Here is a 16,843-nt window from a genome sequence, read left to right as displayed (position 1 = left end):
AAAGGAAACTATGACGTGAGAGATATGAGAAACATATGGATCATGAGAGTATTCCCAGGGGTCCACAAATAAGAATAACTGCGTAATTCCACCATCGTATCTCTCCACCGACAACAAAATGGCGGACAAAGTGCCCAAGGAAGGGCATGCACTCGTCGATGTGGGCCCTTAGATGTTAGCCACTTCACCCGGAGGGCTCGTAGGTCATGAGCTTGTCGTCTTGGCCAGCATCGGCTCTTGTATATAAATTTTGGACAAAAGAAAGACTTCGGTTTAAACCAATTTTGGCAAGGCGGCGGCCATAAGGTGACGACCACTCGAAGCGGCAACATGGACCGGCTCGAGCACACTCTGCAGATGCTTCTACTTCTATTCTCCGGCACGCTCCTGCTGCCGCTGGTCTCAGGATTCGGCAACGAGTACGTCCACATCAAGGTGCATGTGCCCAAGGAGGAGTCCCCGCCAGAACTGGAAATTCCTCCGGCTCACAAGGTCATCCACCACTTCCACCATCATCCGCATCCCCACCAGCTGCTCCGAAGCCGCGGGGCCAGGCCCGGTGGAGGTCCGTCTCGGCCCAAGCCGAGTCCCTTGCTGGAGAGCGTCATCCTGTCGGACCTGGACAAGCCGCTGCACATGAGCGAGCATGCGGACTACCTCAATCACGCCAAAGAGCTGGCCGAGCACCTCACGGACGCGTACGCCAAGAAGGCCCCTCCTCCGCCCCCGCCTCCACCGAAAAAGAAGGTGAACACATACACTATCATCGAGGAGAAGCACCGGCCGCACGGCTACGACTACGAGGATCACCCGGAGCACAGTGTGGAGACCTACAGGGTGATCGAGTCCCGTCCCAAGCAGCACGCTCACTCCCACTCGCACTCTCACTCCTACCACCACCATTCCCACCAGGACGTAGAGGACGAGGAGGACGTCGGCTACCACTACCCCAGCAAGCATGGAATCGGTGCCTACGCCGAGCCTGCGCCAGTGGAGGAGCACCTGGAGCACGATCTGGAGCCAGAGTCGGGCTACAGCTACTCACCGCCAGCACCGAGCCATGCCTACATTCCATCCAGCCACAGTCACGGTCCCTCCCACTCCGGACGTGGCTCGAAGGCGAACCGAGCCCCTGCCTACACGTTGGAGGCCCCCGAGGAGTCCTCCTCAGGCTCCTTTGGGTACGACTACTCCCGACCCGTTTCCAGTGGCTCCAGTGACTTCCGTCCGTCGCCGCAGGTTCCAGTGGCGGATGCCTACGGCGAGGAGGAACCGGCGGAGACCTACGGAGCTCCCCCACGACGCCGCCGGCCCTCCCTGGTCGACTGGCCGGAGTCCGCGGGCTTCAACGGAGCTGCGGCCGAGACGTACAGCGGCGTCGACAGCTACAACGTAGGCCATGTACAGGGGTACGGTGGCTCCAGTGGCTACCAGTACAGTGGGCCCTACTTGTAGAGTAACTTAGAGATATAGTGCGCTATGCCTAAGACGTATTTATTGAATTTTTGTGTTTTTTTTTCGTAGCTCTGTAAGTTTAACAAAAACTATCCTAAGATTAAAAACAAATAAATTTTAACAAAAAAACAGAAAGAAATCTTTTAATAATATTTTTTATATCTTTAATAGAGCTATTATATCATATATTATGATACGATTCCGAAGCCAGCTAGAACTCGTAAGTTCAACCTTGTTAGAAAACCAAAAAGTGAATGGAAATCGGTAGAATATAATACTCAGCTAACTCGTTGAAGAAAAATATATAATTTAATGATAAAAACCCATTAAATAAATTATTATTATGATGAATAATAAACTAGAATTGTTAAAACTACAAATTTGCAATGAAATATTTCAAGTTTGAAATGGGACTCTTATTTCTAGAAGTGCCCCTGTTTTAGAGCCCCCAGTGCTCTATCGGTACCCCCACTCAGACACTTAGCCTAATGGAATTGTGTCACCTGATTGCCCCACTTATTGGAGATCTTACCGGAGGATAAGTCCGTTTCCGGATGAGCTCGCTCGTCCATGGCCAGTCCACGATGAGCCACCAAGGAGGCCAGGTTCTGCACTTCCACCTGCGACTGTACCAGTGTCTCGGCTTCCACGGCCTGCCCCTTCCCGGGGATGGGGATCCTTCCGGGTGGCGCCGTAGGCTGCGAGCCTGGGGCCTGCTCCTCCTGCTGGCCTTAAGCGGCCTCATTCTAGTGTGCCTCTTCAGCGACGAGGAGTTCCTCTACCAGGGGGACATGTTCGGGTGCGTCAACGACGCTTTAAAGTACGTATTTGCCGAGATGGCTGTGCTGGCCATTTACTTGGAGACTGTGACGAGTCAGCGGGACCTGGCGAACTTCTGGTACCTCCACTTCCGGCTCAGCAGTCGGATGATGGAGGCCGGCAGCCTCCGGAGGGAGCTCCGGCAGTACCGCCGCTTCATCATCACCTTGTACGGCCTGGTTATGTGCGAGCTGCTATTCCACGTGGTCATGTGGCGGGTGCAGCCTCTCAGCCACCACATGTTGCTCTTCTGGTCCACCTATGAGCCTCTGGTTTTCCTGACCTACCTGCGGAACATTCAGTTTATCCTACATATGGAGCTACTCCGTCAGCAGTTGGCCCAGCTGGAACAGGAGCTCCGACTCCTGGCTGAGTACTCGAGATTCGCCTGTAGCGGAACGGGTCGGAGCTTTCCCGGCTTCGAGACCTTTCTGCGTCGCCGGCTACTTCAGAAACAGAGGGTCTACAACGGTATCTGGGAAATGTACCGAAGCTTCCAGGGCGCCTTCAACTACTCGATCCTCACAGTCCTGCTCTCGATCAACATACGGATAGCGGTTGACTGCTACTTCATGTACTACACCATCTACAACAATGTGGCCAATATAGGTGGGTTTTTCCTAATTTATAGAGATCCTCACTAAAGGATTTTACTCGCCATAGACTACTACCTGATCATCCCCGCCGTACTGGAGATCCCCGCCTTCGTCTATGCCTCCCAGAGCTGCATGCTTTACGTGCCCAGGATCGCTTATCAGCTGCACAACATTGTACCCTCTTCCGGAAGCTGCAGTTGTCCCGATCTTTCCCTGCAGGTGAGCTGTCCAGCTGTGCTGCCATTTTCAACTTTATATCCTCTCCAGATCCAGAACTTTTCGCTGCAACTTTTGCACCAACCGGTTAGCATCAATTGCCTGGGACTGACCGTCCTGGATTGCAGTTTTCTCACACGGGTTGGTGCAGTGCCTTCTTGGGATGATCCTAGTCCTCTTACTGCTTGCTTCTTACAGATTGCCTGCTCCGTGGGGACCTACATGATCTACACCATCCAGTTTATGCCGAAACTAAGCACTACGTATTTTTAGAGGCTCTGGATATCAGAAAGGATACTGTACAATAAGGATATCCTTAGGAGGATTATAATACTCAGTAATGAGTAAGGAATTTTTGTAAAACTTCTGTGTCAAAGTCCATGCCCTTTGAATAGAAACCTTCTACATATTAAAGCTTTGTTATATTCATAAAATTATACTTAATTACATAATTGTGTATATTTCTATGCGTATCTTAAACCAAATAAGGGGTCAGAGGTCGGTCACAAGCAGCAGCAAGGTCATTAAGTATTTTATTTACAAGTGTTCCTTGCCTGGCGGGGAATGCCAGGATCACCTGGTGAGATTGTGTTTACACATTGGATCGTCGAAGAGGATTCTGGATAATAACTGCTGGATGGCTCAGTGGACGTATGAGCCGTTACATGAGACCCCGAGGATTACAGATTAAAGGCTACGGACTAATGCAGGGAATATGTCTAGAGTCTAGAGTGTAGAGTGTGGTGTGTTTTGGAGTGGCGTAGCGTGTGGCATGGCATCTCTAATCGTACTCGTGACTGGATTCCCGCTTTGCAATCAGATTCTCGCGTTCATCGTCATTTCCCTCAATGATGGTGATGCCACCAGCAACATGACTATTCCGATTCAGCGGCTTTACCCGGTGAACTGTCTCTGTGAGCCCAGACTCGGTCAGCACTTCCACCTCGTCGTCGTCCTCATCCTCGTCGGGCACCGTGAAGTATGGATGTGAGGAGACCGGCCGGAACTTGTAGCCAGTAAGCACAAAGAAAACGTAGGTGGTCATCTCGCGGAACATCTCGTCTAGCCAGGCGTATTGGAACACCACCGTCATCTGCAGCAGGTCGACTATGATGCGGGTGAAGTAGATGTAGCAGAGAATCATGATGTAGAACTGCCGAAATAGTTTCATCTTGCGCAAATTGATGGCCGCTTTGCCGTCGGTGGCGGAGGCCTCGTGCAGATGCCGAATCGACCATACGATGGGGAACAGGATGGCGCCACAACACAGCAGGTCCACAAAGAAGAAGATGTTGTGCCAGGTACGGAACTCGGCGTCACTTTGGTCCGACTCGTCGGTGATGATCTGGGCCACGTTTGCCAGAACCTAGACGGTAAATGGTTTGTTTATTTACTCCTGGTTATGTGGTGATAGTATTTCTTCTCACTCACCTGCAGGGGAATGACAATCATAAAGATCTTCTTATCCTTGTCCGATAGAATGTGCTTGATGAATGTCCAGCCGGTTCCAATCAGCACAATGGTGATAAAGAGCACGGCGCCCTTTAGCAGGTGCGCAATATAGTAGAGTATGGCCCATGTTTCTACGTGCTCGCCCCGTTTCTCGATAAAGTGGTAATTGATGGAATGAAACATCAGCGACAGGGACTTCAAGAAGACCAGTACGGCCATTAAGTAATGGATCTTGTAAACGGTGTGCCTGAAAAAAGATTATTTGTTAGTATCCTCTCAAGAAGAATAAGTATTCGAATACTAACTTGCTCTTTTTCAAAATAAAAACCCAGAATAGGCCAGAGAAAAAGAACAGCAAGCTCATCAGGAAGTATAAAGCGGGCAAAGGCATCTCGCCAGCCGACAAATAGTTGCCATTGTTGTTCTCCTCGATGTCCACCTGGAAGGGGTAGTAAATCATGTTTTCGTTCGTAACAAAATCGCTTGCTTTAACTTACATTAAAGGACACAATCTTAGTGTGCGGGTAGTAGTTCGGGCAGGCATGGAAGTACACATTGTACAGACCCTCATCGCGCTGCGTGGCCACCAGCATGGAAAAGTTAAAGCTGTAGTAATTCACCCCCTGGATGGTCTCCTTGCCCAAGGGCATTACGGAATCCCTGCACAGGTTCTCCGACGAGGGCTTATAGGAGCCAACACCGTACAGCTCATCCGTGGGGTCTTGGGGTAAGGGATTCACTGGGGCCGATTGATCTGGTATACCATCTGAATCAGATTCCTCGCTTTGCGGACCAGGGTCTAATTCAGCAGGAGCTTCCGGATGGGCAGGTGCAGCAGGAGAGTTTCCTGCATCAACTGGGGCTTCAGGGACGGCTGGAATTTTTACCGGAGCAGATGCTTCTGGAGAGATTGGTGGTGATACCTTCACAGATTCATTGGCTGGCGCTGGCACTTCTTTAGCAGGTGACTCCTTCTTAGGGATAGCAGGCACATCTTGGGGGACTCCTGCCGATGCTTGTTTGACAGAATCCTCACTCTGGTTGCCAGAAGACGCTTGGGGCTTTGCAGAGTTCTCCACTTTGGGGGCAGCTACCTCCGCAACCTTCTCTTTGGACCCATCATCCATGGCAGCCGTGTCATCTTTGGGCACCTCGATTTTTCCAGCCACCGCAATTGGAACCGACGGCGAGGAAAGTTTTAAATCCATCGGATCCTTGGGCTCAAAGTCCAGGGGATCCTCCACAGACTCATCCGGAATCTCGGCCATATCAGCCTGCGGAGCCTGTCGACTTTGACGAAACAAGACTGAGTCACTAACCTTGACCAGTCGTGAGTTTCTTTTAGTCCTTCCAACAATGTTATTGTATATGTGCATATTTGACCACTCTGGCGAACATTTCACTCGAACCCTGTAATCCAAAGACAATTTGGTTTAAAAAGCAACCTACATAGCAGTCTACAAGAACGTACTTCAGCTCCTTTAGATCCAAAACAAAGAAGAGTATGGGCCCACTGGTTTGCTTCGATACGGCCTCCTCCAGGATGCACTTGTTCTGGTGAGAGTCCACATATGGATTCAACTGATCGATGGTGGTCTTATCCAGGGATAAGCCAAACTGCCAAGAAAAGGGTAAAGCTTAGAGGTGGTGGAGAAAAACAAGGGAACCGGTTAACCCACCAGATCCGTGCTTTTTTCATCGTCTATGGCCAGCTTGCTGAGCTGCACGTCTAGATGGCCGTTGGTATAGAACCCAAAGGTACTCAGGGCTATGTACGGACGTTCGTCATTCTGCGGGTAGTAAGTTAAATAAACATTATGAATCACATAGATTAGTTGGTTTCTTCGTCGGCGAACTTACGCGAACTTCCAGATGATGTTTCCGCGCCAGCACTTGTAGGGGCAGGGCGCACAGCAGAGCCACAGCCAAAGCCACTGGCCAAACTATTGATCCAACACCTCGTCCGACTTCCATTCCGCAGCCAGACACCGCTCCTAGAAGTTTTTGTGCCGATTATCGCAGAGTTTTTCCCGTTTTTCACCGACGACGTCTCGTCGTGGCACTTTTCCGCTCTTTTCCACCTTCTCGGCCCAGGGCAGTAATTTCCGTGCCTGCTGTGTTTCAAAATGTGGCAATCGATTAGCCGCGTCCGTCGTCACAGTTCATATTATTCACACTCAATCAAGCTTCAATGGTTTTCCTGTTCTTTTCGACGATTCGGTGGCCTTTAGCAAAAGGTGAGAATGAACTTCTAAAAGCAGTGTGACCAGGTGGCGCCAGCCAACAGGGCTTATACCAGGGCTGCCAACTCCCTGCGATTGCACTGAGCCCAGGTGGCGCCACCAGTAACAGAATTTCAAATTCAAATACTCGAAACTTTGGAGATCTAATAGAACTTGCTTTATTTTAGACAATTTTCTACGTTACTACAGTTCAGTGCATGAGAGAAAAAGAGAAAAAAAATATACTTCATTCCATGTAGCCCATGTGGGAGTCGGTGGCCCCAATATTTTTTTTTGAATGGAGGCCATGACGCGGTTTGAATTTTCCATCGCCCAATGTAACCTTTGGTGGCAGCTTTTTGCCCCTGAAAGTGGCCGCCTCAAAGGAGGGCGGAGGCGATATCTTCACTGGATGCAGCGGTGGCTTCTCCTGCTCCGTGGGAATGTGCCAGGCCTGCTTGGCAGTGCCGGAGACAGCCGTTGGTGGTGCTGTGGGCACTGTTCCGTCTACAGGACGCACCTGGGTAATGGGTCCCTCCAGCTTGGTCTTCTTCCGCTTGTAGTAGAGCACCTCCAGACCCAAAGTAATCATGGCCAGCACAAGGCCGAACAGCGTGGCAATGAAAACACCGCCCAAGCTCTCCAGCGTAATACCCTCCTGGTCCTCCGACAGAGGGCAGTTTCTCAGGTTCGACTGGTTCCAATACTTGGCCTTGAGCTCCTCGAAAAACCTATCCTTCTGCAGCTCCAGGATGGCGTAGCTCAGCTCGTCACCCAGGTGGCTGCCCTGCTGAACGGCCACCGCATACGGCTGCTCCGCAAACACTTCTCCCACCTCAGTGAGGTTGCAGTTCCGAGTGATCTCGTACTTGATCTCGGCGGAATCGTGTATGAAGGCATAATCGGCGTTCTCGTGCGCGTCCACATTGGCGAATCCCTCCCGGGCATCGGCCACCGGCTGGGAGCTGTTGATGGCCAGGAGTATGTGACCGTACTGCTCCTTGATGGGGTAGTCCCATATACGGAACTTTTTGAAATCCTTCGAGGCGTTGAGGGCCAGCTCCTTCCACATTCGGTAGAGCGTGTCCTCGGCAAACTTCATGTTGATGAAGTACTGGTGGGTGTCCGACTCCTTTACCACGGTGTAGTTAATCCTTGACTGGCGGGCCAGTTGCTCGAGAGACTGGACCGGCGTCTGCATACGCTCCACGGTGAGAAAGGCCGCCAGGTTGGCGGTGAAAGTGGCCAACATGAGGACTACGAACAGCCAATAGGCGGCCACCAGCATCCGACCGGAAATGGCCTTGGGAGCCTCTCCGCCGCCCTGGGGCGTGAACGAGGTGAGGGCGAACCAGAAGCTCTCCCGGAGCGTGAACTCCCGGCAAGGGTAAGGGTAGGCCTGTCGGTTGTTTCGGGAACTGTACGGCGAGTACTTGTCCATGAACCAGATCATGATGGCTGTGCCAATTAGGGCCGCCACGATACTCAACCAGACCTCCAACCGCAGCACGGTCATGAATTTAAAGAGCGACGTCCTCCGCACGGGCTTCCGTATGGCGATCGATATGCCCGTTTGCTCATAGTACGGCGGCAGGAAGTCGATCACCTCCTCGCGCTCCGAGTACATCTTGAGGGCCGCTATCGCGAAGTCCGTCTCGCCACGAACCAGATCTCCCACTACGCCGTCCCACTCTCCATGGTCGTCCACCTCACCCATGTGCCCGGTCTGGGGTGCCACGATTTCGTACTCGAAGTTCAGCTTCTGGGCCAGCCGAATGATGAAGTCGATGCAGTAGCCCTCCCACACGGGCACGCCGTTCCGGTCCCGCACCAGCTCACCTGTCCGCTCATTCCGTTTCAGGTAGCTCCAGGGTATGCTCTCAGCGGTGCCGATCCGGAAGAACCTTCGAGCCGGGCTGATAGTCTCGTTGAGGAGCCTCAGAGTCCCCACCGACGACCAGGCCGCTAGATCCGTCTTGGCTTCGTGCTCGGAGCTGTAGTAGCCGGCGGAAATGTTGATGGCGAAACTCAAGCCGGGCTGAGACTCCGGAGAGTCTTCGGAAAAGCGCTCTGCGGGCACGGCATATGCCAGAAAGTTGCTCCAGTGCACCAGGTCCAGCCAGGAAGCTTCTGTCCCTTCCTTCACTTCCGACGAGGAGCCGGTGGCATTACACTCCTGGAAAACGGGAGCCGGGAACTCGGGACTAACTTGCGCCGCATCAATCAGGCTGCGGAGCACGTTCAGCAACATTCCGCGTTGGATCTAAAGGGGTTTATAGGGGTTAGGCATAGGAGGAACATCTCCGGCGGAGCTGACGCCTCACCGTAAAGCCACTGCCGCAGTAGAGATCCGGCATAGCCATGGAACGGCATATCGCACGAGGACTGAGGGTAAACCGAGTGGAGAGCTCCGCTTGCCGTTTGTACTTGAAGACCCGATCCCTAGTGTCCAGGAACACAAAGTGCCACTCCAGGGGTCGTTGGAACAGGTCAGCTTTTTGGACCTGAAATGGAGGGAACATCGTACCTTTAGCTTCATCTACGAGGAACTTCGTACCTTCTCGAAGATTGCATTCATGGCGCCGCCGCGGGCGAAAAGACCCACGTATGCAGGAGACGGGCGGAGTGCGCGGATGCGCTCCACAAAATCCTGCCCCGGATCGTCCTGACTGGCGTCCAGTATGAGAGTGCGGAACGGATAGCCGTAGAGCATTTGGTGGGTGGCTTCGCCAGCGTCCCGGGCGTTCATGAAGACCATTGCCACATTGTTGGCTCGTTTCTGGCGCATAAAGTCGCCGAACATCTCCAGGAAAGGGCGCAGGATGCGCTCCAAGCGCACATAAGCAATGCCCTGGCTGCGGATCAGATCATAGCCCTCGGTCCAGTGGTTGTAGGTCATATCGATCACAATGCTGGTGCCCACAGTGGAGAGGATTTCACAGACTGAAGGAAATGTAGGTTAGTTTGGTACCATAAGCGACCCATTCCACGTACAGCGTTGCATGTCCTGGCCGTCCTCGGAGCGCGTCAAGGTCAGAGAGACATCTTCCACCTTGGTGTCCAGCTGCAGGGCATCTAGCTCCTTCAGCACCACCGCCATATCCGCGTCGAACTCCGCCCGCTGAATAGGCTCTATCCAAAAGGCTGAGAAGGGTAACGGATGGATGTAGTATTGGAGTGATCTTTCGATCGTAATAACTCACTTATCCTTAGGTTTTCAGCAAGGACTCCTTGGATCATTAGAAGCGTCAGACTCGCCAGAAGCCCGGCCATGGCTAACCTTCCTTCTTGAGGACTTGCCGAGATTTAAAGAGCCGTCCTGACCTGGCGGTGTCACATTTGATTGCTGGCCAATTATGCCAATTATTAGTTTCGCGTGTGGCTGCCCATCACAGGACACAGTATTAATATTTAAAGGTCCTGGAAATGATGGACACCCCATGGGGACGCGTCCCCCACCCCTTATAGGAAATTAAAGTCTAGCTTTGGTTATTCCTTAGATTCAGTTTATAGGTAAGAAAAAAAATAATGAAGAAACATCAATTTTGTTCTGCGGCCTTAACAACCTAATCAACTTGGCTATCATTGTACAGCGCTCTATATATTCAGGTATATATATATATTGTGGGGGGGGATGAACGAATCCTAATGAGAGATCCTTCCTGCTTAACCTCCACGCAATGTGTGAATGTTTTAGTAGTTTTGATGGAGCAGCTGGAGGGTCTCCTGCTCCTAGTCCACTTACGACGAAAATAAATAAATTAAAATTAGGTAATCGATCGGCATGGATCAAGTGCGTCTTAATAATTAACGAAATCAATTCTATACGATCCTAGATTGCAATTATACAATTATGCGACGGTGAATAATTCATTTTGAAACTAGTTTTCCAAAAAAAAAACACTTAACTAGATGAGCTTATAAAGCTGAGAGGGATGTGGGCTACTCCGATGATGGTATGATGGCGAGGAGGGGATGGTATAGATCCGTGTCGGATTATCCTATCAGGTTCCATGGAGATGTGACAGTATCGACTCAATGTCCTCTATCTCCACACTGTGGCTGGACTGGTTCTTATCCTTGTCCTGCAGGTCCTCGGATTTTTCGCCTCCGCTGAGATTTGTGTTTCTATTTGGAGAAGAATGGTTGTAAGTTCGCTCCCGTAATGCCTTCTCTGCGGCGATGCTACTTACATATTGGCGACCTCCAGATCGTTTTCGTCCTGCGGTAAAGAGACGCACCTCGCATCTAGCTTCTCGGCTAGTGGGGTGGATGTGGCCGTCGGCTGATTCGAGGGGGCTGCTGGTGTAGCAACGCCTCCACTGTTGCTGGTCAGCCGGCGTATCCGTTTCTTGGGGATATTCCGGATGACCACCAACGGCTTGCCCACAAACACGTGATTCAGACTGCCTATGCTCATGGTGTGGAGCTGGTCGTCCTCTGTCATTAGGCGCATCTGGTAGTTCTTGAAGAAGTTAGCCGGTTGGCGCGCCACACTGTTAACCGGCTTGGAGCCGTTGTCCTCGTAGATGATGCTAAAATGGTGACGCTCCTGGTCTTTGCTCATGCACAAGTCCAATTCGTAGTCGCTATCGTTTGGGTCGGACGCCGAATCGTTTGGCGGTTCGTCCGGCTGCTCTGGAATTCCCTGGAGAACGGGCGGCGGCTGCTGGTTGTCCGGGGAATCCCGCGTGGTTTGAGCCTCGGCCACCAGGGGCAGCCTGGAGCCCATGGGAGTCGTGGAGGGCGGTCTCGTCTCTACCTTCTTCTTGGCCGGCTTTTTCGTGGTGGCCTTGGCTTGGGCCTTCGATGTCTTTTGTGTCTCCTGGGAAGTTGCCTTGCCACCTGGCTCGTCGGGGGATGCAGCTGTGGGATGAAGAAAATAAGGTTGAAGGCAAAAGACTTTGGATAAGATAGGTTTCTACTCACGTTTGTGATCCACCAGCCGAGAGGATCTGCGCATGGATATCTTTGGCGGCTCTCCGTTCTGACACCTCTTGGGGCGACCTCGTTTTCCCGGCGCTGGCTGAGCAGCTATCTCCACTGCAGCTCGGGCCACCTTTGGTTTGGTTATAGTGCTAGCTGGTGGAGGCTCCTGTTTCTTGACTGACAGATTCAGGGCCATCAACAGAGCCGGATCCAAAGCGCTGGAAGGCGTCGTCTCCGGCTCAGCCACCTCTTCCTCCTTTTCTTTTTCTTCTGCCTCGGTTACCTTTATTAATTTTTGAGGAGACGAGCTGTCGAGTGCCTGGGCCTTCTTTGGGGGATCTTCGTGCTTGGCTGCCTTGTTCTTGTTGGCCTCCAGGTGTTCGCATTTCTTAGGCGACTTTTGGCTGCTGGGATTTGCCAGTTTGGCGGACTCCCGGATGGCCGTTAGCTTCTTACTGGCTGCGGTCTTCTTGCCCTGCACCTTGGCTGGCTGCGATTTCTCCTTCTCCTTGACCTTGGCCATTACTCTCTGGCGCTTTTCGTCCAGCTGCTGCCGCTGCTCCTTGATGTTTTGGGAGGGTCCAGGAACCGGGGTAGTCTGTTCCTCGGGAGGCGGAGGTGGAACTGATTCTGATACTGATACTGGCGGTAATGGTGGTGGAGGAGGTTGTGTAAATTCCGCGGCTGGTGGTGGAGGTGGTGGAAGTTCCGCAACTGGGGGAGGCGGTGGCGGATCTTTATCTCCGAATCGTGCAAGTAGCTCCCCGATGGTTTTTGTCGCCTCCTGTGCTTGCTGGGATTCCTTGCTGGGAGTCAGCCAGTTCCTTATCGGATAGCGCACTTCACCGTCCTGACTCAGCAACTGACCCGGCTGGCTATCGATCGAGAGCCCTGGAAGCACGGCGCTCTGCGAGCCCGACCCAACACCCGCCGTTTTGAGCCACTCCTCGTCCTCGGTGCTGCTAATGTTGGAAAGATTGTCCAGGTTGAGCAGAACCTCGCTCTCCTTGGACTCCACCTTCTCCTCTTTCTTCTCCGCGTCTGCCGACCCCAGTTCGCCTTCCTCCTTTTCGCCGTGAGAAGATTGTGACGACGTGGAGCTTGAGGAGGAGCTGCTGCTGGAGCTGGAACTCGAGCTGGACGAGGAGGAGGTGCTGGTCGCCGAGGAGCTGGAGTTGCTGGAGCCTTCTATTATTGCTTCGGGCAGTCCGCGCAGAAGCTTGTAGTGCGGCTGCTGCTGCTGATCCGACGGATACGAGCCGGCCGTGGCGGACTCGACACTGTCCACTGCCTCGCAACCAAAGGAACGCACCCGACGTAGTACTGTGGGTTCCACAGCTAGGACGACTGGTGGCTCCGGATCCAGTTGGCTCGGCTGCTCCTTTGCATCCTTAGCCGGCGGCTCTTCTTTGCTGTTCTTGAGATCACTTCCTTCCGTCTCCTCCTCAGCCTGCTTCTCCTTCATTTCCTCCCATTGCTGGATGGCGCACTGCGCATTCGCATCCGTGTGCTCCGCCTCGTCCGGCCGGTAATAGGAGCTGCCGGAGGAGTACTCCGTCTTAGCAGCGCTGCCCAGTGGAGTGCCCGGCATCTGGCCGAAGGGTGTGCATCGGAATCCCGGCGTAATTGCGCTCAGCTGGGGCGTGTTCATTATACTTTTTGTGTCCGACCCAAAGAGGAACGAACTGGTCGGAATCTTGCCGTATGGGGTATCCAACGGAAGAATCGCAGTGCCCGGAGTGGGTGGAATGGCGGGTTCTCCTTCCCCAGAACCACCGGACACACCGCCTTGTCCCGCAGGGTCTCCTGGCTGTCCCTCGGCCGCGTCTCCTCGAGGCGATGCCTTGAAAGGCGTGTCAAGCAGCATGGCCATGTTGGGAGGAGCTAGGAGCTTCTCCTGCTCTTTCGGAAGCCCTAAATCTATTGGTTCACTGGGCGGTGGCTCCTCATTTGGTGGCTCCTTATTGACGGAGTCCTTCTTCTTTCTGACCGCTTTTGGTTTCTGGGGTGTGGTTATCTTAATGCTAATCTTCTCCACAGGTTCACCGCCACTACGCTGGGTCCCCTTGCGATTTGGCGGCGACTTTTTGGTCTGCTGAGTGGCAAGGATGCTGGCCTTCTTGGTCCTTCCTGTGGTGGGGGTCTCCTTCTTCTTGGGCCGCCGCACGCGAACTACAGTTTTGACGGCCTCCTCCCGCTTGGAGTTGATCTCCCGCAGCCGATTCTCCAGATCGTTCTGGGAGCCGTGCATCTGCCGCTTCCAGGCGGCCATAAGATCGTCGGCCTCTGTGGTTGCAGCTCCCTCTGCAGCTCCTGCCTCCGATTCGGTAGACAGCTTCTTTTCCTTTTCCTCGTGGACGTTCTCCTTGCTCGCCTCTGTACTGTCGTCGTGGGCTGTGGAGTTTTCCGCACTTTCCTTGGGTTTAGGCTTTTTCTCCTCCTTATTCTTTTCCTTCCCCTTCCCCTTCTCGTTGTCCTTGTCGTTGTCTTTATTCATTGGCTTGGCCTCCGTTTCCGCCTGCGATATAATCCGCTTGCAGGCCTTTACCGCCGCCTGGCGTTTCTGTTTTCTCTTGGGAGTTGCCACCAAAGGAGCCGCGGGCGGATGGGCTCGGATCACCGTCTGATTGCTGCACTCCATGTCCATGGCGAAGAGGGGAGGTACACCTTCCGTGGACTCGTACGCGCTGACTTCAGTGGGGGTCTGAATAATCTCCACTTGCTTTATGACAGGTTTCTCTTTCGCTTTTGCCAGCAATCCGGTACGCCGGGTGGAGAGCGGTGTTGTGGGATGGAGGGCACCACCCAATGGACCGCCCACTTTGGGGGAGAAGGTGAGAGTACGGACATGGGAGGTTCGCTTCCGCGGAGTGGAAAGGCTGCGGAAAGCCTTCACATTGATGATTCCCGCCGTGGAGGGTGTAACGCGCTCCATAACTTGCCGCGAAGAGTCCAGCGAGGCAGGCGGGAGCTTGAGCTGTTCCTCCTGTGGCATTGTCCTCTGGTGCTCTTGCTCCTTCTCATTTTTTTCCTCCTTTTTCTGGGCTATGTTCTCCTCGGCTATCAGCTGTGCCGGGGGCTCCGATGGCGGAGGCTGAGGTGGTTGCTTTTGGGCACTGTTGATGATGATGGAGTTTGGCGGCAGCTGATTGGCCGACAGGGTAATGGGCTCCGGCAACGAGATTTCGATGTGAGAGTCCTCCACGTTGGCAAAGGCATCGGGTCCGAGTTGCTGGGCCACCCACTCGTTGTTCACTAGAAAGGGGAAGTGCGAGAGCAGGCCCCCATTGGAGAGGTACATGGGAAACGTCAGTTGCCCTGTTGTGGCATCCACGCACACCTGAGCAGCATCCGCATCCGACAGCATGGCCGTGGGATCACCAAAGTTAAGGTTCAACCCGTCACTGGTGAAGCTCAAGTTGCCTGACTCCCCGCCAGGCATCTTCTGAACACTCTCGTTGGCGTTTACCACAATCAGCTTTGAGATAGAGAAGTTGGGATCGGCATTGGTGCCAGTTGTGGCCGCAGTAACAGCTGTGCGGATTATGAGAGGTGTTTGTGGCGGCACGGGTTCGCGTATCTCCGCTTGGTCTGGAACTGTAATGGCCTCCATAGGTGCCTGTGCTCCTACCGGAACCACTGTCGGAGCCGGATTTAAAACGGGTGGTGCCTGAGACGCCTCCGCTAGTTCCAAGGGATCATCTCCCGAAACCACCTCCTGAATAATACGATCGAAGGACGGATCCCTTTCCGTGGCCTCCAAAATGTTTTTCACAAGACCATCCAACACCGCTTCGCAGCTCACGGTGGGATTGGTGACCGTCACCGACTGTAGCGCTATGTTGATGTTATTTACCAGAGTCTCTTTGAATTTTTGATCCTTGATAATCGCACTAGCCAGCTCCTGGATAAAGGTAGCTCTTAACTTTTTAGACTCTTGGATAGTTTTTTTTTTTAGTACTTACCGGCATAGTTTGCGGTGTGAACACAAGTGGATTGGCCGCTGCGTTGACTTGGCGAGGCGTGGAATTGTTTCGCGGGCCAGGTCCGTCAACGCTTGCCAACTCCTCTTCCAGATCCTCAGTCGCCGTGGTGCTGCTGCCTTCATCCTCCTCCTCGTCCCCCTCTTGGTCGTCCTTATTGGCCAGGAAACTTAGCTTTGGCTTTTCGCGGTTGACGCTGCAATAAAAATGCGGTGGCAGCAAACGGGGGCGCTTGCTAAGGGAAGGCGAGGATAAGGTGTCCAACGGGGATTGAGTGTGTCTGAAAAACATATAAAACATCAGAATATAATTTGCGAAACATAAGAAATAGAAATCCATATTACCGGTGCATTCGTTTCCTATGAGAATGCGAATTGCTGGGCTCTCCTGTAGTGCTGCTCTCATTGTTGGTGGTGCTGTGGGTGCTCCGTTCCGACGAGGTAATCAGTTCGTTGACCCGCTCCGACAATTTCAGCTGCTGCAGATTGAGACGTGCTTCCAGGGGAAGCTTCTGTAGTGCATTGGCCACTGGAAGTCAAAGGACAAGACTGTACGTCGAACGGGAAAAGAAAGCTCTATTAGGGATCCTTACCCAATCCGGTGATCTTGACATGCTCGCAGATGATGTCCTCGAGGCCGCCATTGAGGAAATTGTGCGTCTGAAGACCCTGTTTAAGGGCCAGAAACTCGTGGCGCAGGTGGGGCGAAGTGCGGCACAGTGTGTTAGCGGCTCTCGTCAGATTCTGATTCACCAAGTAGCCTGAAATGAATGCCAACAAGGAGCTAGCTAAGTAAACAGCTTCAAGACCAACTAGAGGTACAGGACTCACCCAAAACCAGACGTGCAACATCAGAGTGCAGCACTATGGACTCCATGACTGCCGGACAAAGCGGTTGTTAGCAACGCATTCCAGTGGACGCTTCCCTATTTCCGCTCTCGCCTATTGACTTTTTGGTATCGATGTTCTTTGGTTTTATGGACTTTGCTGTGGCGCTGGTACTGCAAGTCTCCGGTATCGGATCCAATGAGTAAATAAACACACTTTTTTTGCCTATTGACTATTATTTTCGTTTTGTTGTTGCCGATTGCTGAGGCGCACTGTACAAACACACACCTAAACGCCTCAATTTTAGCATCTGTTCAGTGCCCGCCAAAACAATCAACAGGGTT

The 16,843-nt window shown here is 52.8% G+C and overlaps 5 protein-coding genes across 6 annotated transcripts; 2 read left to right on the top strand and 3 right to left on the bottom strand.

Moving 5' to 3' along the window:
* Positions 1–17: 17 nt before the first annotated feature.
* Positions 18–1,529, top strand: LOC108123775 (uncharacterized). The gene has a single exon (XM_017239075.3). The coding sequence runs from the start codon at positions 331–333 to the stop codon at positions 1,453–1,455; it is 1,125 nt and encodes a 374-aa protein (XP_017094564.2). The 5' UTR covers positions 18–330; the 3' UTR covers positions 1,456–1,529.
* Positions 1,530–2,039: 510 nt separating this feature from the next.
* On the top strand, positions 2,040–3,359 carry Gr8a (Gustatory receptor 8a). The gene is made up of 4 exons (XM_017239058.2): positions 2,040–2,883; positions 2,938–3,089; positions 3,138–3,227; positions 3,285–3,359. The coding sequence occupies exons 1-4, from the start codon at positions 2,040–2,042 to the stop codon at positions 3,357–3,359; spliced, it is 1,161 nt and encodes a 386-aa protein (XP_017094547.2).
* A 127-nt stretch (positions 3,360–3,486) lies between these two features.
* Positions 3,487–6,778, bottom strand: LOC108123928 (protein GPR107). Its single transcript, XM_017239337.3, has 7 exons — positions 6,399–6,778; positions 6,218–6,328; positions 6,010–6,155; positions 5,036–5,948; positions 4,844–4,977; positions 4,518–4,785; positions 3,487–4,452 (listed from the first exon to the last, which is right to left on the bottom strand). Exons 1-7 carry the CDS (start codon positions 6,510–6,512, stop codon positions 3,868–3,870), a joined length of 2,271 nt encoding a protein of 756 aa, XP_017094826.2. The 5' UTR covers positions 6,513–6,778; the 3' UTR covers positions 3,487–3,867.
* Positions 6,779–6,884: 106 nt separating this feature from the next.
* On the bottom strand, positions 6,885–9,877 carry Ir8a (Ionotropic receptor 8a). Its single transcript, XM_017239198.3, has 4 exons — positions 9,755–9,877; positions 9,318–9,703; positions 9,085–9,264; positions 6,885–9,023 (listed from the first exon to the last, which is right to left on the bottom strand). The coding sequence occupies exons 1-4, from the start codon at positions 9,858–9,860 to the stop codon at positions 7,008–7,010; spliced, it is 2,688 nt and encodes an 895-aa protein (XP_017094687.3). The 5' UTR covers positions 9,861–9,877; the 3' UTR covers positions 6,885–7,007.
* A 367-nt stretch (positions 9,878–10,244) lies between these two features.
* mxc (multi sex combs) lies at positions 10,245–16,824 on the bottom strand. 2 transcript variants are annotated; one of them, XM_017239196.2, is made up of 7 exons: positions 16,503–16,824; positions 16,265–16,432; positions 16,017–16,200; positions 15,655–15,952; positions 11,690–15,593; positions 10,954–11,626; positions 10,245–10,888 (listed from the first exon to the last, which is right to left on the bottom strand). In XM_017239196.2, exons 1-7 carry the CDS (start codon positions 16,546–16,548, stop codon positions 10,765–10,767), a joined length of 5,397 nt encoding a protein of 1,798 aa, XP_017094685.2. In that variant the 5' UTR covers positions 16,549–16,824; the 3' UTR covers positions 10,245–10,764. The 2 variants fall into 2 exon arrangements, with proteins under 2 accessions (XP_017094685.2, XP_017094686.2); XM_017239197.2 differs by having other exon boundaries at positions 11,690–15,590.
* Positions 16,825–16,843: the final 19 nt, after the last annotated feature.

This window comes from Drosophila bipectinata, chromosome XR (assembly GCF_030179905.1).
Source record: "Drosophila bipectinata strain 14024-0381.07 chromosome XR, DbipHiC1v2, whole genome shotgun sequence".
Lineage (NCBI taxonomy): Eukaryota > Metazoa > Arthropoda > Insecta > Diptera > Drosophilidae > Drosophila > Drosophila bipectinata.
The sequence above is the reverse complement of the archived record's forward strand: the minus strand, read 5'-3'. Positions and strand labels throughout refer to the sequence as shown.

Excerpts from the sequence above, each read along its gene's own strand:
- LOC108123775 (XM_017239075.3), top strand. The coding sequence starts at position 331 with ATGGACCGGCTCGAGCACACTCTGCAGATGCTTCTACTTCTATTCTCC.
- Gr8a (XM_017239058.2), top strand. The coding sequence starts at position 2,040 with ATGAGCCACCAAGGAGGCCAGGTTCTGCACTTCCACCTGCGACTGTAC. Across the intron at positions 3,090-3,137 it reads GTCCCGATCTTTCCCTGCAG|ATCCAGAACTTTTCGCTGCA; the intron begins GTGAGCTGTCCA and ends TATCCTCTCCAG. Across the intron at positions 3,228-3,284 it reads ATTGCAGTTTTCTCACACGG|ATTGCCTGCTCCGTGGGGAC; the intron begins GTTGGTGCAGTG and ends TGCTTCTTACAG.
- LOC108123928 (XM_017239337.3), bottom strand. The coding sequence starts at position 6,512 with ATGGAAGTCGGACGAGGTGTTGGATCAATAGTTTGGCCAGTGGCTTTG. Across the intron at positions 6,156-6,217 it reads ATGAAAAAAGCACGGATCTG|TTTGGCTTATCCCTGGATAA; the intron begins GTGGGTTAACCG and ends TTTTCTTGGCAG. Across the intron at positions 4,453-4,517 it reads TGATTGTCATTCCCCTGCAG|GTTCTGGCAAACGTGGCCCA; the intron begins GTGAGTGAGAAG and ends TTTACCGTCTAG.
- Ir8a (XM_017239198.3), bottom strand. The coding sequence starts at position 9,860 with ATGGCGGTGGTGCTGAAGGAGCTAGATGCCCTGCAGCTGGACACCAAG. Across the intron at positions 9,704-9,754 it reads CGGCCAGGACATGCAACGCT|TCTGTGAAATCCTCTCCACT; the intron begins GTACGTGGAATG and ends CATTTCCTTCAG. Across the intron at positions 9,265-9,317 it reads TGAATGCAATCTTCGAGAAG|GTCCAAAAAGCTGACCTGTT; the intron begins GTACGAAGTTCC and ends CCTCCATTTCAG.
- mxc (XM_017239196.2), bottom strand. The coding sequence starts at position 16,548 with ATGGAGTCCATAGTGCTGCACTCTGATGTTGCACGTCTGGTTTTGG. Across the intron at positions 16,433-16,502 it reads TGTTGCACGTCTGGTTTTGG|GCTACTTGGTGAATCAGAAT; the intron begins GTGAGTCCTGTA and ends CATTCATTTCAG. Across the intron at positions 10,889-10,953 it reads GATCTGGAGGTCGCCAATAT|AAACACAAATCTCAGCGGAG; the intron begins GTAAGTAGCATC and ends TTCTCCAAATAG.